Here is a 17,937-nt window from a genome sequence, read left to right on the forward strand (position 1 = left end):
ACCAAGTGATGTTTGTATGTACTCTAGACCTTATGACAATGGAAGCAATGTTGACTTACATATTATATACACCTAGCTGAACGCCCCGCGCTCTGAGATTGGTGGCCCCCAACTGGTGATTCTACCCAGTTAGCGCTCTTGGCGATTGCCCGAAATGGATAAAAAGTGCGTTCCCCTCTAATCAGCTTCCTTGAGAGTCAGAATTGGAGAGACGGAAGATTGATTGACACTTGTTTGGCAAATCATTAAGCTAGACTCTTGCTATATATTTATATTCGCCGCTGATGAGAAGATGTGTACTTCACCTCTTAGCAGGCCTTCTCATCTAGACTAGTTGTTAAACTTCGTATTTTGCTTGTTACGTTGCACAGGTTATCTTCAACATGCAAAGGTCAAAGGAAGGTTACATCTGGACGCCCACCAGCGAAGTCGAAGGTATTCACACCGCATCGGTCGTTCCGAGTTCGTCACATATTCGAGATGCCTACGATGTAATTGTAATCGGCTCCGGATTCGCGGGACTGATCGCTGCCCGCGACATATCGCAGCACTCGAAAGCAAAGGTCTTGCTCCTAGAGGCCAGAGACCGTATTGGCGGTCGCACTTGGACCGCCCGAGTGGACAATGAAGATATCGAGATGGGCGGGACATGGGTTCATTGGAACCAGCCTCATGTGTATACCGAGCTGCACCGATACGGTATTCATAAAAGCTTGAAGACCTCTGCAGGAACGGTCGCTACCCAAGTACAGGTACGTTTCGGAATCGAGTTTATCATTAATCTCCTTTTTTATCATGAATACTATGGAATATAATGAATCTTGTCGGAGCGTTGAGGGCACTAGTCACGAAGAACCCCATAAGCTGATCATGATTATTACGTCCCAGTATCACAAACGGTCCGGTTCTACTGTCGAAAGTCTTGTGCCGGCAGAAGTGAAGAATATATGCGATAAAGTTGCAGCCGATTTCTTCCAGATTGATAGTCTAGACAGCCGGGCGTTGATGCCCTACCCACACGATCCGCTCCGAGAGCCAACGCCCTGGAAGAAATACGACCATATGAGCATAGCAGATCGCCTCAAACTGCTCCACAATGTGTCTTCATTTGATAAAGCTATCTTCGAAACGATGACTGCTTCGTTTGGTAGTGCTCCAGGCTCAGACATCGGGTTTTGCGAAGCCCTTCGCTGGTTTGCGCTTGGCGGCCACACCATGGGCGGCGTCTTTGAGCTTGTTGGTGTCTTCAAACTAGGAAATGGTGGAACGACGTCTTTAGCCACATTGATTTTGAAGGACTTTCAAGGTGACGTTCTGTTGAATAGCCCCGTAGGAGAAATTTCCCAGTATGCGGCGGGCGCCATAGTTACGACCAAAGCTGCGAGACGGATCACGGCAAAAATTGTCATCTCAACGATTCCTCTGTGAGTACTTCGCCCAACAAGTTTCAAAAATCTAATTAGCATTCAACTAAATCTATTGCAAGTAATGTTCTTGGTGACGTGATATTCACACCTCCCCTAAGCCCACTCCGCCACGAAGCCATTGTCCGTGGCCACATCAACAAAGGTGCCAAGATCCACTTCAAACTCGGAGATATCGAACCAGGTTGGTTTGCGACGTGCGAAAAAGGCTCACCGTACGTCTTCGCATTCTCCGATCACAATGGGACCAGGCCCTGGGGCCCAGACGGCACTTGGTGCATTGGCTTTGGCTACAACGGCTGTCTGGAGGATAAAAAGAACAGTTCAGAGATTGTCAGACAATTCAGGCAGAACATCCGACCAGATGCGGACGTGAAGCTCTACGCTACCCACGATTGGATGAATGACGCCTATGCTAAGGGAGTATGGAGCTGCTGGGGCCCTAATTCATCCACAGCACACTGGGCAGAGCTGCAGAGATCTCACGGGAGGGTTCTTTTTGCCAGCGCTGACTGGGCAGATGGCTGGCGAGGCTTTATAGATGGTGCCATTGAGCAGGGCCGTAGAGCCGCCACAGACGTGGTTGAATTTCTCCTGAGTGAATCAGCTAATGGAGCAAAGCTTTAGAGCCACGTCACTGAGAGTTGGAGTCCATAGAATAGTATGCATAGGATAGCCAGTTATATTCCAACTGCTTAGTGACCCAACTACAATATATGGGAAAGTATAGTACAAATGTTAGGGTAGTATCTATCCGTTCAGGCATTATGTGTCGATCTTTAACCTTGTTTCAAGCTATGAAAGCAACTTAGAACAGTTAAAGAAAAGAAAATCTATGGAATTTTCAATTCTCAAAATAATTATATAATCCTTGCGACTGAAGTTGCAGAACCTATCATCAAATTCAGAAAATCCAATAGCTGAGAGCTAAATATAAATGAGGCACCCTAATGCCTGCATGATTCCGTCAAATATTAGACATGATTTCTCGTGGCATATTTCTATGTGAAAATACATGTTGGGAAATTCGTGTACAAGATCAGCGGGATAAGGGAATATGCGTTGCACCTCGTCAGTAACGTCCACCAGTATGAAGTTGCAAATGTGATGTTATGCAAAACGATAAAAAAATTAAACAAAGTGGCATTGAATGGGCATGACCTCAAGAAGTGTGACCATGTCTTGCTCAAACAGTGATAGGAAGCGTTAGAGCAGCGATGACAACGATTAGTAAGACTAGAGGAAGTTGTGGTATTGGTCGAACCGACAGACCACCATCTGAAATTACTCTAGTAGTTTCAATGGCAACTCGTTTCTCTGCTACACCACTGGCGAGTCTGATGGCTGGTGGCGGTGTATCGCCTGTCGAACTTGATTTCCAGGCGTTGACATTGCTGGTAAAACGCTCCGCCAGTGAGTTTTCACTACCGGAGCTATCTGCCGACATAGCCAACATGCTGTTAATGGGCGGTGACGTGAATGTTGCGTTCCAAGGTGACTTTTGGAAAACGGGACGTTCGAAATTGCTGTGTGTGGCTAGAGTCGACGTGAGCGCGGTCTCAGGAGTTGCACTGATCAAAACAGTAATGAAGGTTGTTAAAACCACCGTCGGTCCTTGCAGACACTGTCCATTGTCGCCAGTCGGCATTGCCCCAATGCCCGGCGCACCGGTGGACGGCCCTTGGCTGCTGACTTCGGGTAAGATAGGGTCATTGGTTGGCAAAGCACTATTTCCACCTCTCGTGGTATACGACACTCCACCAGCCAGTCCTTGGCGATCTACTGCAGGCATTAGAGGGTTGGTGTCTGGGAAAGCGCGTGTGGCGTATGGCACGCCGCCACTCGGGCAGGTCATGGTCATGACTATGGGCGTCGTGTCGCAGATAGTACACGTTGCCTGTGTAACGGTAAATCCGTATGGTATGGTTGTTGGTGTCGCAAAGGTTGGCAATGATGACATTCCAGCATATGTTTCAGTGACCGTGTAGGGATGCGCTGTAGTTCCCGTTGGGTAAAAGGCTAGCAGAGTCGTCGTGAAGACGCTTGTAAATGTGCAGGTCGGACAGCCGCATTCCAGACACAATGGCATGCTGTAGGCGTATGTACCTTGTGGTGATTGTACTGAGACTGTAGTCGCTACGGACGGTTTGCTGGATGTTGAGGCATCGAAGCATTCGGTGACCACAGTAGTCACCCAAGCCAATTTCTGTGTCATACCAAAAGGCAGATATTGACTCAGTACGGCGAGCAGAACTGGAGTGTACTGTTTCATCATTGCGGCCTCTCTTCGGTATGGCGACAGCAGTTTCAAGTTGCAAGAATACGACCGGTTTCAGGAACCAGGACGGCCGCCAGACAAGCAGGTTCATATCCTTCTCCATGCTCATTGTTCACTCCTCTCATCGCTAATCAACCTCTTCCATGTCATAACCCCAAGTATGTCAGTTGACACCGGCACAAACACTATGTAGACGGAAGCAGAGATATCGTCCGGAAAGTACATCGCTTATCTGCACATAGAGAGGATCTTCGCAGGGCCCACGAAGTAAGACATAGGACAAGGAATTGTCTAAGACTTGAGGCGCTCATGATATCAGATCTAAATGCCAGCATGCCAATACCTGGGAGGCAATACCAGATGACAGCGGAATCGTAGATGTCTCGAAAGTATCCAGGGGCTGCGATGCGGAAATTGTAATTTATATAACCGCGATAATGATGATTAATGCGGACAGCATCAGAGCAAGTTTATCTTGCAAGTATACCGAGAGGATAGGACCAGTACTAGGCTGACCTTTATGATGATGTATAAATGCAGACAGGACCCAATCGAGATGAACGTAAATCATCATTGGAATCAAAAACACTGCGATCTCGCCTCGTCTTGGGTTGGGATGGGGACGGACTGCTATGCTCTGCCCGGACAATATCGCAGGTCATGCAGCCCTCGCCTGGGACAAGCTTGATAACGAACAGCTATCGATGCTGAGAGCGCTTGGACCGACCTCACAACTGGCTGGACGTCGATCATGAAAGCCCCCCGATGCTTGTTATCTCCTTAAACTTCGGTGTTGTCGGGGGTGGGTAGGTATGCTTTATTTAGGGTGAAGGTGAATTCTCATTTTCTTTAGCGGACTGGAAACGCACTAGCTATGCTATGATGGTGTAACAAGACGTGGGCATTAAATATCTATACTCCCTACGGATGTCGCTACCAAAAGTCTTCACAAAATCAAGCGGGCGAAGACTTTTGGTAGCGGCATCCGTAAGGCTAGAAAACTCTAGACTACGTGGGAAAAGAACAGCTTAGATTCCGCCCTGTCACGTAATTACTAGGATTAAATAGGGACTTTCGATGTTTCTGACCAGTTGATAGACCGTGGTCGTGAAAGGTTAAGTAATCCGATTTTTGGCTTAATCTGCTTCAGTTCGACTGTGTCAAGCCCTTAGTAAGGTTTATTTAACCTTATGATCCCGCATGGTACATGCATGCAGTGCTTGGTTCATGGCACCATGTCAAACCTCCAGCGCTTCGTATGCTAGCAGGCAGTAGCCACGCATTTCAGGGGCCGCGGTCGTCAAAATGCACTGTCTTCAAAATATTTAGAGTCCTTTGAATGAATATTTCGAAACAGCGAATCGAGATTTTTGGTTAATCAATACTTTCGTAGGCAGATTTTACAACTGCGCTTGGGCACCTATCTAAGCCTGGGTGCTACATGATTACCCGCAAGGTTAGTTCATCGATGTTCTACAGGGCATACCCAGCTAAGCGCGAAGGCGCCTCCCGCGCAGACCTCGTTCCCGGCGGGTAGGCATGGCGAATAGTAGATTCCACGGCTGCTGCACCCACAATACGCACCCGTAGACGTCATACATGATAGACATTACTAATGCTGCATGGCTTCAATTATTCTCGAAAATGGAATCCAAATTAACCGTGGGATCGGCCACAATTTGCTCATACACATTTACTCCAAAGCAAACTCAATTCTGAGACCAGCGCCACTTACACGACGAGTCGAGAGATACAATTTGAATACTAGGTACATTGCAAACAGCCTCTTGGCCAAGCAGCAAGATGTCGTTGAGCGGAAAAGTTGTACTCATTGTAAGGCTATCTTGATATTTGGCAAAGTAGAAGACTAATCATGTTTGAAAAGACCGGTGCCTCGATAGGCATCGGGGCAGCGATAGCTGATGCTCTGGCTGGTCAAGGAGCAAAGCTTGCCCTCATCTCGCGGAGTGAGGTGAGTACGCCCACTGAATATCACGCACAAGAAGTTCCGGGTGGTGGCTCAACGTCATTGTATAGGACAAGCTTAAGGACCTGTCTCAACGACTCCAATCGCAGCATTCTGGCGTCCAAGTGAGGTACTATGCACTAGACGTCGGAGACCATGAGGCAGTCGACAGAGGCGTGACGGAAGCCGTCAAGGACCTGGGACAGATCGATATCCTGGTGAACAATGTACGGCCCAATCATAGCGACCACTTGCGTCCGAGGGACTATTTAAAGAGCAGACTGACGTGAAGATGCCCAACACAACAGGCCGGCCTGGCGCTCGGCACGCCAGCGCGCTTCCCGGAGCTCAAGATCTCCGACATCGTCACCATGAACAACACCAACGTGAACGGCTACATGTTCGCGGCGCACGCCGTCCTGAACCGTTCCATGCTGGCCAGGGGCGAGGGCACCATCCTCAACATCACGTCCACCACGGCCCTGGAGGCCCCGCCCTTCCCCGGCGAGGCCGTCTACCACGCCAACAAGGCGCTGCAGGAGGCTTTCACCAACGCGCTGCGCAACGAGCTCAGCGAGACGAACATCAGGGTGCTGGCCCTGCGGCCCGGCGTGGTGGCGACTCATTTCCACACGCAGCGCGTCGGCTTCGACAAGGACATGTATGAGGGTTTCATGAAGGGGTTCCAGTACGTGTCCTACATGACTGGGTTCATTGAACTTTTATCTTATTTACTTCTTTGATCTTCCTCTTGCTAACAGATCAACACCCCGCAGGCCACTCGTAGCCGAGGACGTGGCAGAAGCCGCCGTTTTCATGTTGGGCCAGCCACTCAACCGCTCCATCAAGGCCCTGGATGTGGTGCCGTCAGGTAATGGGCATAGCCGCAGCTTTCGGGTCACTACCTAAACCATGCTAACATGAGATGTCCAGCACAACGGTCCCTCTCCGTTTTCGACCGGAAGTGGAATGAGCGCAACGGCCACCCAGAGCCGCAGATGCAGGGATGAACACGGCTTGTAGAACTAATATAGAAACGTGGAGGATCGTAGAGATGGTCAGATGCATGACGTCAAGTATCCAACATGCCATAATATCATGGGGAATCCCATCGCAAAACAATCAACATATCCGTATTATTCACCAATAAGTCCGCAGGAGGGCAGTAAGACAGCTGCGTCACATGGACGACACCATTGCTGATGCGACCATGTTGTCGTTGGCGCATCGCCCAAGGCGATGTAAAATATGATATATCCTCAACTCATTGCGAATCCAGACGGGCAGATCTTTCGCAAAAACACACATGGGCACGACTCACGCGCTCTCCCTACGTAGGCCATGCCGGCTAGAAGAACACATTTGTATCAGTCCCTCCACCTTGAACATATACGGGTTCTTGAACTTGTTATATCGCATTGTCGTAGGCTCTTGGGCGCCGTCCTAGGCTAAATAGTCCTCGGGAATTAGGTGGGATGAACTTTAGAACACAACACGCCTTGGAGGGATTTATGTGAGATGTGCTTTTTTTCTTTTCTTTTTTCTTGTTTTTTTTTGTATTTCGGCAACAACGTTGTATATATAATGCGTAGTCACATAATCTCGTCATAGCTCACAGTACGATATGCTTTTTTCTTTCTTTCTTTCATTCTTTCTTTCTTCACTGCTGGAGCACGTATTTACCATTTATTTCCCTGCCATGTCGATCCCAAAATGAACCTAGAAGGCCATCTGCTCACTTCATCCTGAAGTATGTAGAGGAGCGCCTCCACGGAGGAAACCCCAAATTCAAAGAACCAACGACTCGTGCAACGCCGCGGAGAGCCTGTTGGTAAGGTGTCTCTCCTTGTCACACCTTCAGGTCCCCATTTCATGCGTGTCCATATCTGTCTATAGTCAAGGCCTTCGTGATATTTCTTTCCTTTCCCATGCGCGCCATCGTCCCGAACGATGGGCCACTACCTCTCCAACATTTCCCCTTTCGGGGGGAGGTTTCATAAACTCAGGCGATCCAGGCTCAGGCGATCGGTACTCCTCACCCTCCTCACGACGCCTAGCTTGAAGAACTTCTCCTCCCCGCCGGCCGTCCTGCCGCCGATGTACCACTTGTCGCCGCCCATGACGTCCCGGAAGCCCTCGGAGCTGCTGTCGCTGCCCCGCCGCCGGCCCGTGGCGTCCGGTATGGGTATGCTGCCCTGGTGGTGGTGGTGATGATGCGGCCGCGGGCTGTGTATGGGTATTTGGTTCATCACGCTCTGTGTGGCTGCTGCGGCGGCGGAGGAGGTGGTGGTGGTGGAGATGCCACGGGCCGAGGATGTGGAGGTTTGCCCGGGCTGAGGATGCGTGTGCGAATGCGTATGTGTGTGCGTCTTATTCGGTTGTTGCGACGCCGACAGCGCGGATGTGGTGGTGGAAGGTTGTTGCCTGAAGGCGGCAAGGAAGGAGGAGAGAAAGAATGGGCGTTGTGAAGATGGCATGATGATGATGATGGTGGTGGTGGTGGTGGTCCTGGTGTTTGTGATATGGTCGTTCTCGCAAGTGGTCCGCTTGGATATGATGGATGGGGTCTTTGTCGCCGTCGAAGCTGTGACAAGCTGCGCGATATCCCCGCGGTGCCGTTCGGTCGGAGAGAGGGTTCGGAGGTGGTTGTGTGATGTCCTCTCGGTTGGCTCTCTTGGCTTCCGATCGCGATCGCGATCTCCGTCAGCCCGAGTCGGGAAAACCTGACTTGGTTCCCCTTTCGCTTTGGCTTTTGCGTCGGGGTTTGGTTCTTGTATTCGCTTTCGGGCGGTCCGCGAGGTTTCTTGTATGCGCAAAGACAGTGTGGTATGTAGTGGACTCTCAGGCTACGGTTTGTTTGCTCTGCAACAATCACTTTGTCGTCTCCAGATGCGGTATATTTGTTGCGTCCAATAAGTAAATGGCAGCGGCACGTTGTTGGCTATGTTCTTTGTTGGTGGTCCCAGTGGAAATCCTGACGTCGCAGTGCAGAGCTGCAGACGACTTACTCACGTCTGGGGGGCCGCTACAGCCAATGACGGATGGCCTGAAGCCAACCCAGTTGCCCAGAGGCCCTCCCGCAAGCCCCCGCAGGCCGCCCCCCTGGAAGATGAAGCTGAAGCACAAGAGGCACAAGAGGCACAAGAGTGCAGCCGAGTCGAGTCAATCGAAACCTGCCCCCGGCGTGAGTCGGCCGTTCCCGGCACTGGAACGGTGGAACTCTGCTGTAATTCAACGCCTTCAATTGGGTGGCCACCACCGCTAGAAAGCCTTTTGACGGGTTGGAGCGCGGGGTGAAAGGATACCTAGCGCCCGATGCCTTTCTTTTGTGTGTCCCATCGAGTGGCCCTGTAACTTAGGTTAGAAGACTCTACCAGTCTACTATGTACCAGGCCCTACCACTAACATAAAGCGACGTTATCCGAGGTTGTAGGTTACCTATTATTGGCAGGGGGAACTGCACTTCTGAAGTCTGTTTACAGCACCGATGCAACTATACCGAGTGTTTTTTGGAACTAGTGTACTGTGGTATATTGCCTTGGCCACAACCCATTTCCCCAGATTCCTGTTTGCCTAATGCAGGCTAGCGAGTCGGTGTTGATACGAGCAACGCAGACCATTTGCTGCACTTCGGTGAAGATCGGACCTGATCGGCATTTGTTTGGTTGGTTTGCAACAACTGCAAAGTTTCGGCACTAGACTAGGCTTTGTCTCATCAAGGTAAAGACTGGTCGTGAGCCAGAGGATGCTCTAGTTTTCAAGACGCCTCCCGCTCAAGCCTAAAAAAAAATGTGTCACAAACAGACGAACGTTCTGTACCACAACTGATATACAAGCCGGACGCGGCACGGCAGTAGCCATCATCCTACTTGACCACCTCACCACATGAATCTTTGCACAGCACCACCATCAAGCTCGTGTCCCTCCAACTTCCAGACGAAGGGCCGGGTAAGGAAAATGTACATGAGTACCGCGTTCACTACCAGGAACCAGGCTGTCTCCAAAAACAGGACCCAGTCCAAGGCTTCTCGTTTTCCTCCCGTGCGTCTGGGCACCAACAGACGCCAGAATACCCACGGAAGGATAAAGTATCTCGGCTCGACCAGCGGTGCCGTGATTAGACTGAGCGTGATTGTGACCAGGAGTATCAGAACCTCCGAGGTAAGTACAGTGCTTCGAGACGAGCCTTTGTTGAGGATACCCGACTTGGGCTTTGTGGGGGCGTCGGGATTGTTTTGGTAGAGGGAGGTCCAGACTAGGACAGCACAAGAGACGTATACCGGCGCAAGGAGAAGGCGGATGGTGGAGCCTCGCATGATCGTGTAGCGGAACACGTAGAACATGTAGTGCCGGTTATCAGCTAGAGTGAATGGATGGATGATGGTGTTGTAGTGAACAATCAACCCGGCACCAATGGTTGAGCCTCCGAGCAAAACAACGGAGAGAGCAATTCCTAGATAGTTTGCGTTGCGTTGGGCATTCTTTCCTGACTTGCCTTCCCGGCCCGTGGACTTTAGTGGCCACTGAGACATGAAGTACGATTGGACTCCTTGAGCGACGTGCAAGGTTTGTGGCAGTACTAGGGGAGCCGAAAAGAAGGCAAAAAGGGGCCAGATATAGAGCATCTGAGCCAAGTGTAGCGTAGCCACATGGTTGGATTTATCTCCCAGCACCACACCTCCGTTCCAGAGCACAAAGCCTGCAAAGAGTGCAACGACAACGATTTGTGGATAGATACGACGGAAGATGGCGCCGAGGTTACAAACAGCTGCAATACCAATGCTCAAGAGACACAGCAGGAGATCTTCTGGCCAGGCGTTCTGCAGGACGGGGTCATGAATGGCGCCGATGGAGGACTTCTGAACGAAGAACTTGGCCTGCGCCGCCCAGGTGTCGAGTGAGGGTTTCTCAAACGCGACGGGCAGATCCTTGATAGCCTGCACAGCCTCGCACCCACCCATGTATACTACCACCCAGAAGACATTGGTCTGGCGCATGAACAGAGCGAGAACACCCAGAAAAACTGTGTATAGATCGTTGACGACTGAGCGTCCTCTATTGCCCTGTCCAAGCCTCCTCCGATGGTTCAGATAGGCAATAAGCACGACGAAGGTAGAAATGACGTCTGTATAGTAGAGTCCTGAGAAGAAGAAGAGTACCGGGAACAGGGCGATGTTGATGCCGGTGTGTATGGAGTAGGCCGAGTTGAGCTGGCCCTTCGCGCTGGGCCCCTCGATAATGGCGCGGGATGCTGCCGCCACAACAGCTGTACATGCTATAATGAAGAGATTGAACCTTCTGAGCGTCTCAAGTGAGCAGTCTCCATAACCAGAGAGCCGGGCCCAGATGATACTGAGGAAGTACCTATGATCTTGTTAGCACAGCATGATACTGACAGACGAATAGAAAAACCTAGCTTACAGTCCAGGCGGCGTGGTTATCTTGTCGTCCCATTGTGCGTACTTGCCCTCGCAGTACACCTGCGCTTGAGGGACATGAAAGATTTCATCCTGTAGATTGATCAGTGTCCTGTCGACGGCGTACTTTTCGAGTGTGCTCACCATGTACGGCCTCGGTACAAAGGCGTTGACCAAGGTCAACCATACCCATCCGAGCAAGGTTGGTATGGCAATGGGTAATGCGTAGCTTTTAGCTAATTGCGTGAACCACTGCCATCTCGGGTGACCTGGCTGTCCTTTGCCAAGGTCTGTACACAGTGCGAGAGTGAAGACCGTAGTCACGAGGGTCGCTCGGAGAACAGCAGGGCTCAAGAGAAAGTCGATTATCGCATTGCAGGAAGACATGTTGGAGGTGTAGGCATCGGCGTTTCCATAACCTCCTCAGCCCTCGCGGTTTCCCTGGAATGTGCGGTTGAGTTGTTGTGCTATGCAATATGTCAAGTTGACAAGTATCGAAATTGATTTGAGAGTAGTAGCCGGACCTAGCAAGAGGACAATAATTGGATGGTGACTAACGAGGCCACCGTGTGTATAAGTATTGTGCACAGTATAAAGTACTGTTACTCGCCGGCAGCGGCAGCTCGCTTTTGGCACTTCATCCCACCACTGAGCAACATTTCACAACACCTTCACCGACTGGCATCTCCTCCCCCCAGCCATTGAGTGACCAGCTTACGAGAGTATGCGACACTCAAGATGAAGTCAACCCTTCTCACGTCCAGGGTCAGCCCCAGGACACTCAATTCCCTCATACTCGCCCGATCCAGACAGCAGTTCCAGACAGCCAGAGCCAGCAAACGCCATGTCTCGACCACCACGGCAGCAGCACCTGTGTCGCGGCTCAAGACCATCCTGATCACCGCGACCATCGGCGCCGGAGGCTACATCGCATACATCTACGGCACCGACACCCGGGCCTCCCTGCACCAATGGCTGGTGCCGCCGCTCCTGCGCACCGTCTTCCCCGACGCCGAGGAGGCACACAACGTCGCCCTGTCGGCCATGAAGACGCTCTACTCCCTGGGCCTGCACCCGCGCGAGCGCCCCTCAACATCCAAAGCCCTCGACGCCAACCTCGGCCTCTCCGTCTTCGGTCACCCGCTGTCGAACCCCATCGGCATCTCGGCCGGCCTCGACAAGCACGCCGAGGTCCCGGACGCCCTATTCGCCCTTGGCGCCGCCGTCGTCGAGGTGGGCGGCTGCACGCCTCTCGCCCAGCCCGGCAACGCGAAGCCCCGCATGTTCCGCATCCCCGGTCTCTACGGCCTCATCAACAGGTACGGCCTCAACTCGCACGGCGCCGACCACATGGCCATGACGCTGCGCAATCGCGTGCGCCTGTATGCCAAGTCCGTCGGCCTGACCGAGGACGAGGTCCTGAACGGCGGGGCCAATGTGCCCCCCGGCAGCCTCAACCAGGGCAAGCTGCTGGCGGTCCAGATCGCCAAGAACAAGGACACCCCCGAGGGCGATGTGGCGGCGGTCGCGAGAGACTACACCTACTGCGTCAGCAGACTGGCGCCGTATGCGGATATCCTGGTCGTCAATGTGTCGAGCCCCAACACACCAGGTCTCAGAGACCTGCAGGCTGTCGAGCCGCTGACCAGGATCTTGAGCGCCGTGGTGGACGAGGCCAGGAGGACGGAGAGGAAGGTCGTCCCCAAGGTCATGGTCAAGGTCTCGCCGGACGAGGACGAGGATACACAGATGGAGGGCATTGCACAGGCCGTCTGGCAGAGCGGCGTCGACGGTGTCATCGTAGGCAACACCACGAAGCGCCGCCACGGAGTCGTGCCGGAAAGCATTGTCATCACACCGCAGGAGGCCAATGTTCTGTCTGAGCAAGGCGGCTACTCGGGACCCATGATGTTTGAGCGCACGCTAGATCTAGTCAAGCGATACCGCAAGCTGCTCGACAACCGCAGCTTCTCGACTGCGGCACCGCTGGAGGGCAGCAAGAAGGCAGCCCGCGAGGATGCCGTGAGCGCGAGTCTCGCTGGGCTCGAGGGCACTGCCACGGGCGCGGTTGAGGACGACAGTGCCGTGGTGAGCAAGTCCCAGAACCAAGCCGCCCGAGGCAGCGAGCAAAAGGTCATCTTCGCGACCGGCGGTATCACCAACGGCCGCCAGGCATTAGACATCCTGAACGCGGGCGCCAGTGTGGCCATGGTGTACACCCATCTGGTCTACGGTGGCGCGGGCACGATTACTAGACTCAAGGGGGAGATCAAGGACAGCATGAAGTCATAAGAGGACACTCGAACCTGTGCAAAGAGATTCAGGAGAGAAGCAACGAGGGAGCATAGAGAACATGCCTGTACAACATAAACCGCTGGTGCCCGTTTCGTCTCCAAGGTAGAATAGATAAAAATGGACGGGATAGCCAGGTAATTACGTCTTGGACTGGTCAGGAACATGATATCAAACTGAAACTGGGCTTGGATTGTGATTGGACATTTTTATCGTATTGCAGGGGGAAAATACCATGACCTATGACTCTCCCGGATGAATTTGCATTTTCTCGCCATGCCTTCGCTGGCACCTAGCCCTCGACACGTCCGGTTCAGACCGTTGGCGAGGTTTAAAATTGCAGTGCATATGGCTGCGCAATGAGTCCTTTTCCCCCATAGTTCTCCTGTATGACACGGGAGGGTGCCGTTCCACACGTCGGGAACGGGTACTTCTATGCTGAAAGCCTTCTTTTTATCTGCCCTCGGCTATCATTCTGGGTGTATAGTACCTCCACGGCTGGAACGGGGGTAATGAAACGCAGAAGTGAGAGGGGGAGAAGAGGAAGAGATTAATCCTCTACATGCTCAACTTAGAAACAGTTGGATTATTTAGTTAGTCGCAGAGGTACCTCGCAGCTCTCAACGGCTCGCCAAGTTCAACCTCTCCCTTGCAGGAGTGTGTAATAAATGCCCAAGAATCTCGCAATGAAGTTATACACAAGCAGGGCTCGTGGGCGTGTATAGTTTTGCATATGTCCGTTTTTAGGTAGATTTTGTCGTTGGATGGAAGGCTCAATATGCTTCGTGGAATCGTAAAAGCCTCGTCAAACTTCAACTACAAGTGCAGACATGATGGTCTAAGAGCGACCGCCCAGTCACAACAGTTCCTAGTCATCATCACGATGGGGATATAATATAAGCTTCGCCAGACAGCTGTTCATCAGTATGATCGACGACAGTGAAGCACGGTATATTGCTCGCCCATCGCTCTCACTGACCCATTCCAGCGCGGCGATGATTATGCCTTGGACTACGTAGTGCACGTAGATGTATGGTATAAGTACTAGTGTTGCGGAGAAGGACATATTGATGATTTGTTGGATTTTTGGGGCCTTGCTCTTTGCCAACTCATTCGAGGCGGGTTCTCCGGATGAAACTAAAGTTGAGCAACATTCGGTGGTGTGTCGTCATGCTAGATCAAGGGATAACGGCATCAGCCGTCTTCGGTAACGTCTCGTGAGTAGAGCTGAGGCTGCGAATGGGGGCTGGCAGCCACCTGCCCTCTAGTCATGGCCAGGCGCGCAATCTTACAGATCTCTAAGCCGCTAGAAACCAACACCAATCTGCGAGAAAATGTGTCAAAAAAGCAGGTCGCAAAAGTCTATTGTGTCATTTTATACAGGAGCCGTCTCGCCAACGCATGCTGAGTGATCTGTCTATTTCGCATCCAGAAATGCTTTCCGTGTCTCGTACTATTTCCGACCGTCTTTATGACTCTCTATCAGCTGACGTCTAAACAGGCGGTTTAGAAGGGGTTGTCGGAGGCGGGGACGCTTCTGTCGTAGAATGCGCTGAGGCCGGGGATCTTCTTGAGGATGTCGTCTTGTACACGGGGGATGCCGGAGGCGTAGAAGATGACGGCGAAGAGAGCGACACCACCGAAAGCACCAGCCTTGAAGCCACTGTTGGTGCATGTGTTAGCAGGCTTGTCCCCCGTTCCGTGCGACCTGACGGTTTAGTTGCTCAGGCTGGCGGGTTCCTGGTGATCTGGGTTTGAGAGGGTTGGCGCAGGAACCGCTCCGGAGCAGAATAGCTGTCGACTGGCAGCAGCCGAAATGGAATAAAGAGGACAACAGGGTTGCTTACAGGCCGGTCAATTGCTTAGGAGTCCATCCTGCGAGGTTGGGCTGGTAGTGGTACCTGAGGAAAACACGAAAGTCAGTCGCCTGATTCTGCATCTTGTCGTTCCCCATAGACACCCATCACGTCCCATAAACATCCATCTCTTCCACGATAGTTGGATGCGCCGCCCTTTTTGATTTCTCGTCCATTGTCTTTCTTCCTAGATCTACCTGATCATTGCCGACAAAACAAAACGACACCATGCCCCCCCCTGGGCCGCGGCCGCACACACATGCCCCGGGACATCTTCGCACAGACTGCAGTGTACTCACTTGGGGCCGTATGGGCTTTTGTATGTCGGGTAAGCGGGACCGGGAATCTGGAGGCGACGGCATCAGTACCAAGCGACCTTGAAGGCGACGAGGAAGGGTATCAACTGGTCGAATGGGACCAGGTGCTGGCGGAAGAGGAGGTCGAGTTTCCGCAGTGAGTGTGAGCTGTCAATTGCTTACGTTCTTGGGGTGGATGGCCATCTTGTCGGTGGTGTACGAACAACAAAGGTGGGTGTTCAATTGCTGATTTGTCTGCTGGTGATGCGGGTTTGGTGACGCTTTCCGTGCAGCAAGCAGGCAAGCTTTCTTTGGGGGGATTGAATCGAGGTTCTTGCGCGAGATTCTTCGAAGCCTCGCCCCGGAACAAGCCGGCCGGTCACCTGCACCGCCACACTCTGTGATTTACATCAGCCGGTTCGTGATTGGACCAGACGCCACAACTGCACCGAGCTGAAGCCTCACGCCCCAAGCTTCCAGAGAACGTCTTGCTAGTCTCAGCCCGGTTAGCGTCCATTGCTGCTGTACATGGTACTTCCACGAGCTCATCCTGCCTGCCTCCAGCCGTTTCTATGCGGCAGTTGATTCACATGCTTTCACATCCAACCAACCTAACCTAATAGCCTTACCGCTACCCTCTTCGCGACGCGCGACACACGACACGACACTCGCAAAACAACACACACATGACTGCGACATGGACGCCCACATGACAGCGCGCTTCGAGCGCGTGGAGAAGGCATTGGCCACACTCATCGACTCCATCTCGCGCTACAACCCAACCCTCGCCCAGGGCAGCGAGCTCATCACAGCCGAGCAGGAGCTCTCGAGGGGCTTCGACCAGCTCAAGGTCCACCAGCAGAACCAGGCCAGGATACAGCGGCTGAGGACCCTGACCACCGGCCTGGACCGCCAGATCAAGGACACCCTGACCCAGCTCGCCCACGCCCGCAAGGAGCTCATCAACACCCCCGCCACCACCTTCCCCGCCGGCCCCAACTACCCCATCAAGTACGACGAGCTGCTCGCCTACGCCCGCAGGATCTCCAAGACCACCCTGCCCAACGCCAACGTGCTCGCCAGCGCCCACCCAAGCGCAGTCGAGTCCACCACCAAGCCCGACAGCGGCGCCGACACCCCAGCCGCTGCCGCTACGCCTGCGGCCGCCGGCACCCCGAACGGCGTTGGCACGCCCATGGCCACGGCCGCACAGGTCAACGGCACGACGAGTGCTGGCGGCAGTGCTGTCGGGACGCCCGCCGCCGTGAACGGGGGAGACTTCACGATATCCACCACCAACGGCAACGGCCAGCAGGCCAACAGTAACAATAACAACAGTAGCACGACCACGCTGCCCGAGGGCCTGCAGGCCCACATCAACCCCTCCGCCGGCGCCGACTTTATACCGTGGCCGAACGAGGACCTGCTGCGGCAGGGCGCGCTCGCCAACATCCAGTACCTCACGGACAAGGGCATCGAACCCAAGGGCCACGACCCGGCGGCCGAGGAGGCGCAGAAGAAGCGCGAGGAGGAAGAGGTCAAGGAGCGCGAGGAGAAGGAGAGGCTCGAGAGGGAGGAGAAAGAGCGCCGGCACCGCGAACAGCGGGACCGCGCCAGGGCCGAGGAGGAGAAGGCCTGGGAGGAGGCGGCCAGGCGTGCGAGCGTCAGCCAGGCCGGAGCCGCCGCGACGGAATCAGGGCCCAATGCGCTGCAGCAGCAGCCGCCGCCGACGACAACAACAACAACAACAACATCATCAACGGCGCAACCTCAACAGCAGCAACCCAAGCAGTTCCAGTTCATGGGGGCCGATGACGACGATGATGATAGCGATTAGACGGCAGCTCGTATGGCTAGGAATACCACTAGTCCTCGAAACCCCGAACAACCAATGACGTAGGTAGCGACTCCTCCGGCGATTGGTCCGCGGATCGATGTTTTAGCCATTGCAGCCATTCTGTACATAGTTGGCACAGTAAACAATCTTCTCCTGGGGAGGAAAATATCCTCTCTGCACGCTTATACTCTGAGACATAAGTCCGTGGCTTCAGCTCGTGACCAGTGCAACATGGATCACATGTGACGCTGCGCGCCAGCTCTTTTGCGCCGAGCTTGTGCCATACCCATTGGGTGTCGGGCGGGGGCCATCACGAAACTTGTTTACGTATTAGTCTCTTGACACGCGATGATATAAACTGGTCGAACAGGAGTCTCCTTCCCCCCGGGCGAAATTAATGCTTTTTACGCGGGAATCCCCCTACTAGACTCTGTTCGGAGGTGTATCGCACCCAAAACACCGTATTTCAACGATGTAAAAAGACCTTTCCAGTAAAAGATGAAACTTCCAAGGTTCAAATGAACTAAACTTCATATTTTTGCCCATTTTTGTACAAGTTGCTACGCTATGG

The 17,937-nt window shown here is 53.0% G+C and overlaps 8 protein-coding genes across 8 annotated transcripts; 4 read left to right on the plus strand and 4 right to left on the minus strand.

Annotated features, from left to right (window-relative positions):
- Nucleotides 1-383: 383 nt before the first annotated feature.
- BKA67DRAFT_685682 (uncharacterized protein) lies at nt 384-2,142 on the plus strand (the record flags this gene model as incomplete). The annotated part of the gene is made up of 3 exons (XM_046109007.1): nt 384-752; nt 889-1,424; nt 1,487-2,142. 3 exons carry the CDS (start codon nt 384-386, stop codon nt 2,049-2,051), a joined length of 1,470 nt encoding a protein of 489 aa, XP_045963216.1. The 3' UTR covers nt 2,052-2,142.
- A 468-nt stretch (nt 2,143-2,610) lies between these two features.
- Nucleotides 2,611-3,699, minus strand: BKA67DRAFT_529272 (uncharacterized protein; the record flags this gene model as incomplete). The annotated part of the gene is made up of 1 exon (XM_046099040.1): nt 2,611-3,699. The coding sequence occupies one exon, from the start codon at nt 3,697-3,699 to the stop codon at nt 2,611-2,613; it is 1,089 nt and encodes a 362-aa protein (XP_045963217.1).
- A 1,806-nt stretch (nt 3,700-5,505) lies between these two features.
- BKA67DRAFT_652348 (NADP-dependent L-serine/L-allo-threonine dehydrogenase ydfG) lies at nt 5,506-6,678 on the plus strand (the record flags this gene model as incomplete). The annotated part of the gene is made up of 6 exons (XM_046106146.1): nt 5,506-5,535; nt 5,588-5,674; nt 5,740-5,895; nt 5,977-6,356; nt 6,445-6,539; nt 6,602-6,678. 6 exons carry the CDS (start codon nt 5,506-5,508, stop codon nt 6,676-6,678), a joined length of 825 nt encoding a protein of 274 aa, XP_045963218.1.
- Nucleotides 6,679-7,662: 984 nt separating this feature from the next.
- Nucleotides 7,663-8,145, minus strand: BKA67DRAFT_652349 (uncharacterized protein; the record flags this gene model as incomplete). The annotated part of the gene is made up of 1 exon (XM_046106147.1): nt 7,663-8,145. The coding sequence occupies one exon, from the start codon at nt 8,143-8,145 to the stop codon at nt 7,663-7,665; it is 483 nt and encodes a 160-aa protein (XP_045963219.1).
- A 1,401-nt stretch (nt 8,146-9,546) lies between these two features.
- Nucleotides 9,547-11,472, minus strand: BKA67DRAFT_652350 (DIE2/ALG10 family-domain-containing protein; the record flags this gene model as incomplete). The annotated part of the gene is made up of 3 exons (XM_046106148.1): nt 9,547-11,032; nt 11,090-11,178; nt 11,230-11,472. The coding sequence occupies 3 exons, from the start codon at nt 11,470-11,472 to the stop codon at nt 9,547-9,549; spliced, it is 1,818 nt and encodes a 605-aa protein (XP_045963220.1).
- A 258-nt stretch (nt 11,473-11,730) lies between these two features.
- BKA67DRAFT_5857 (uncharacterized protein) lies at nt 11,731-13,572 on the plus strand. The gene has a single exon (XM_046104213.1). The coding sequence runs from the start codon at nt 11,824-11,826 to the stop codon at nt 13,375-13,377; it is 1,554 nt and encodes a 517-aa protein (XP_045963221.1). The 5' UTR covers nt 11,731-11,823; the 3' UTR covers nt 13,378-13,572.
- A 1,311-nt stretch (nt 13,573-14,883) lies between these two features.
- Nucleotides 14,884-15,316, minus strand: BKA67DRAFT_652352 (ubiquinol-cytochrome-c reductase complex subunit-domain-containing protein; the record flags this gene model as incomplete). Its single annotated transcript, XM_046106149.1, has 2 exons — nt 14,884-15,040; nt 15,225-15,316. 2 exons carry the CDS (start codon nt 15,314-15,316, stop codon nt 14,884-14,886), a joined length of 249 nt encoding a protein of 82 aa, XP_045963222.1.
- Nucleotides 15,317-16,226: 910 nt separating this feature from the next.
- BKA67DRAFT_652353 (vitamin-D-receptor interacting mediator subunit 4-domain-containing protein) lies at nt 16,227-17,366 on the plus strand (the record flags this gene model as incomplete). Its single annotated transcript, XM_046106150.1, has 1 exon — nt 16,227-17,366. The coding sequence occupies one exon, from the start codon at nt 16,227-16,229 to the stop codon at nt 17,364-17,366; it is 1,140 nt and encodes a 379-aa protein (XP_045963223.1).
- Nucleotides 17,367-17,937: the final 571 nt, after the last annotated feature.

Source organism: Truncatella angustata (genome assembly GCF_020726525.1).
Source record: "Truncatella angustata strain MPI-SDFR-AT-0073 chromosome Unknown BKA67scaffold_1, whole genome shotgun sequence".
NCBI classification, from domain to species: domain Eukaryota; kingdom Fungi; phylum Ascomycota; class Sordariomycetes; order Amphisphaeriales; family Sporocadaceae; genus Truncatella; species Truncatella angustata.

Excerpts from the sequence above, each read along its gene's own strand:
- BKA67DRAFT_5857 (XM_046104213.1), top strand. The coding sequence starts at position 11,824 with ATGAAGTCAACCCTTCTCACGTCCAGGGTCAGCCCCAGGACACTCAAT.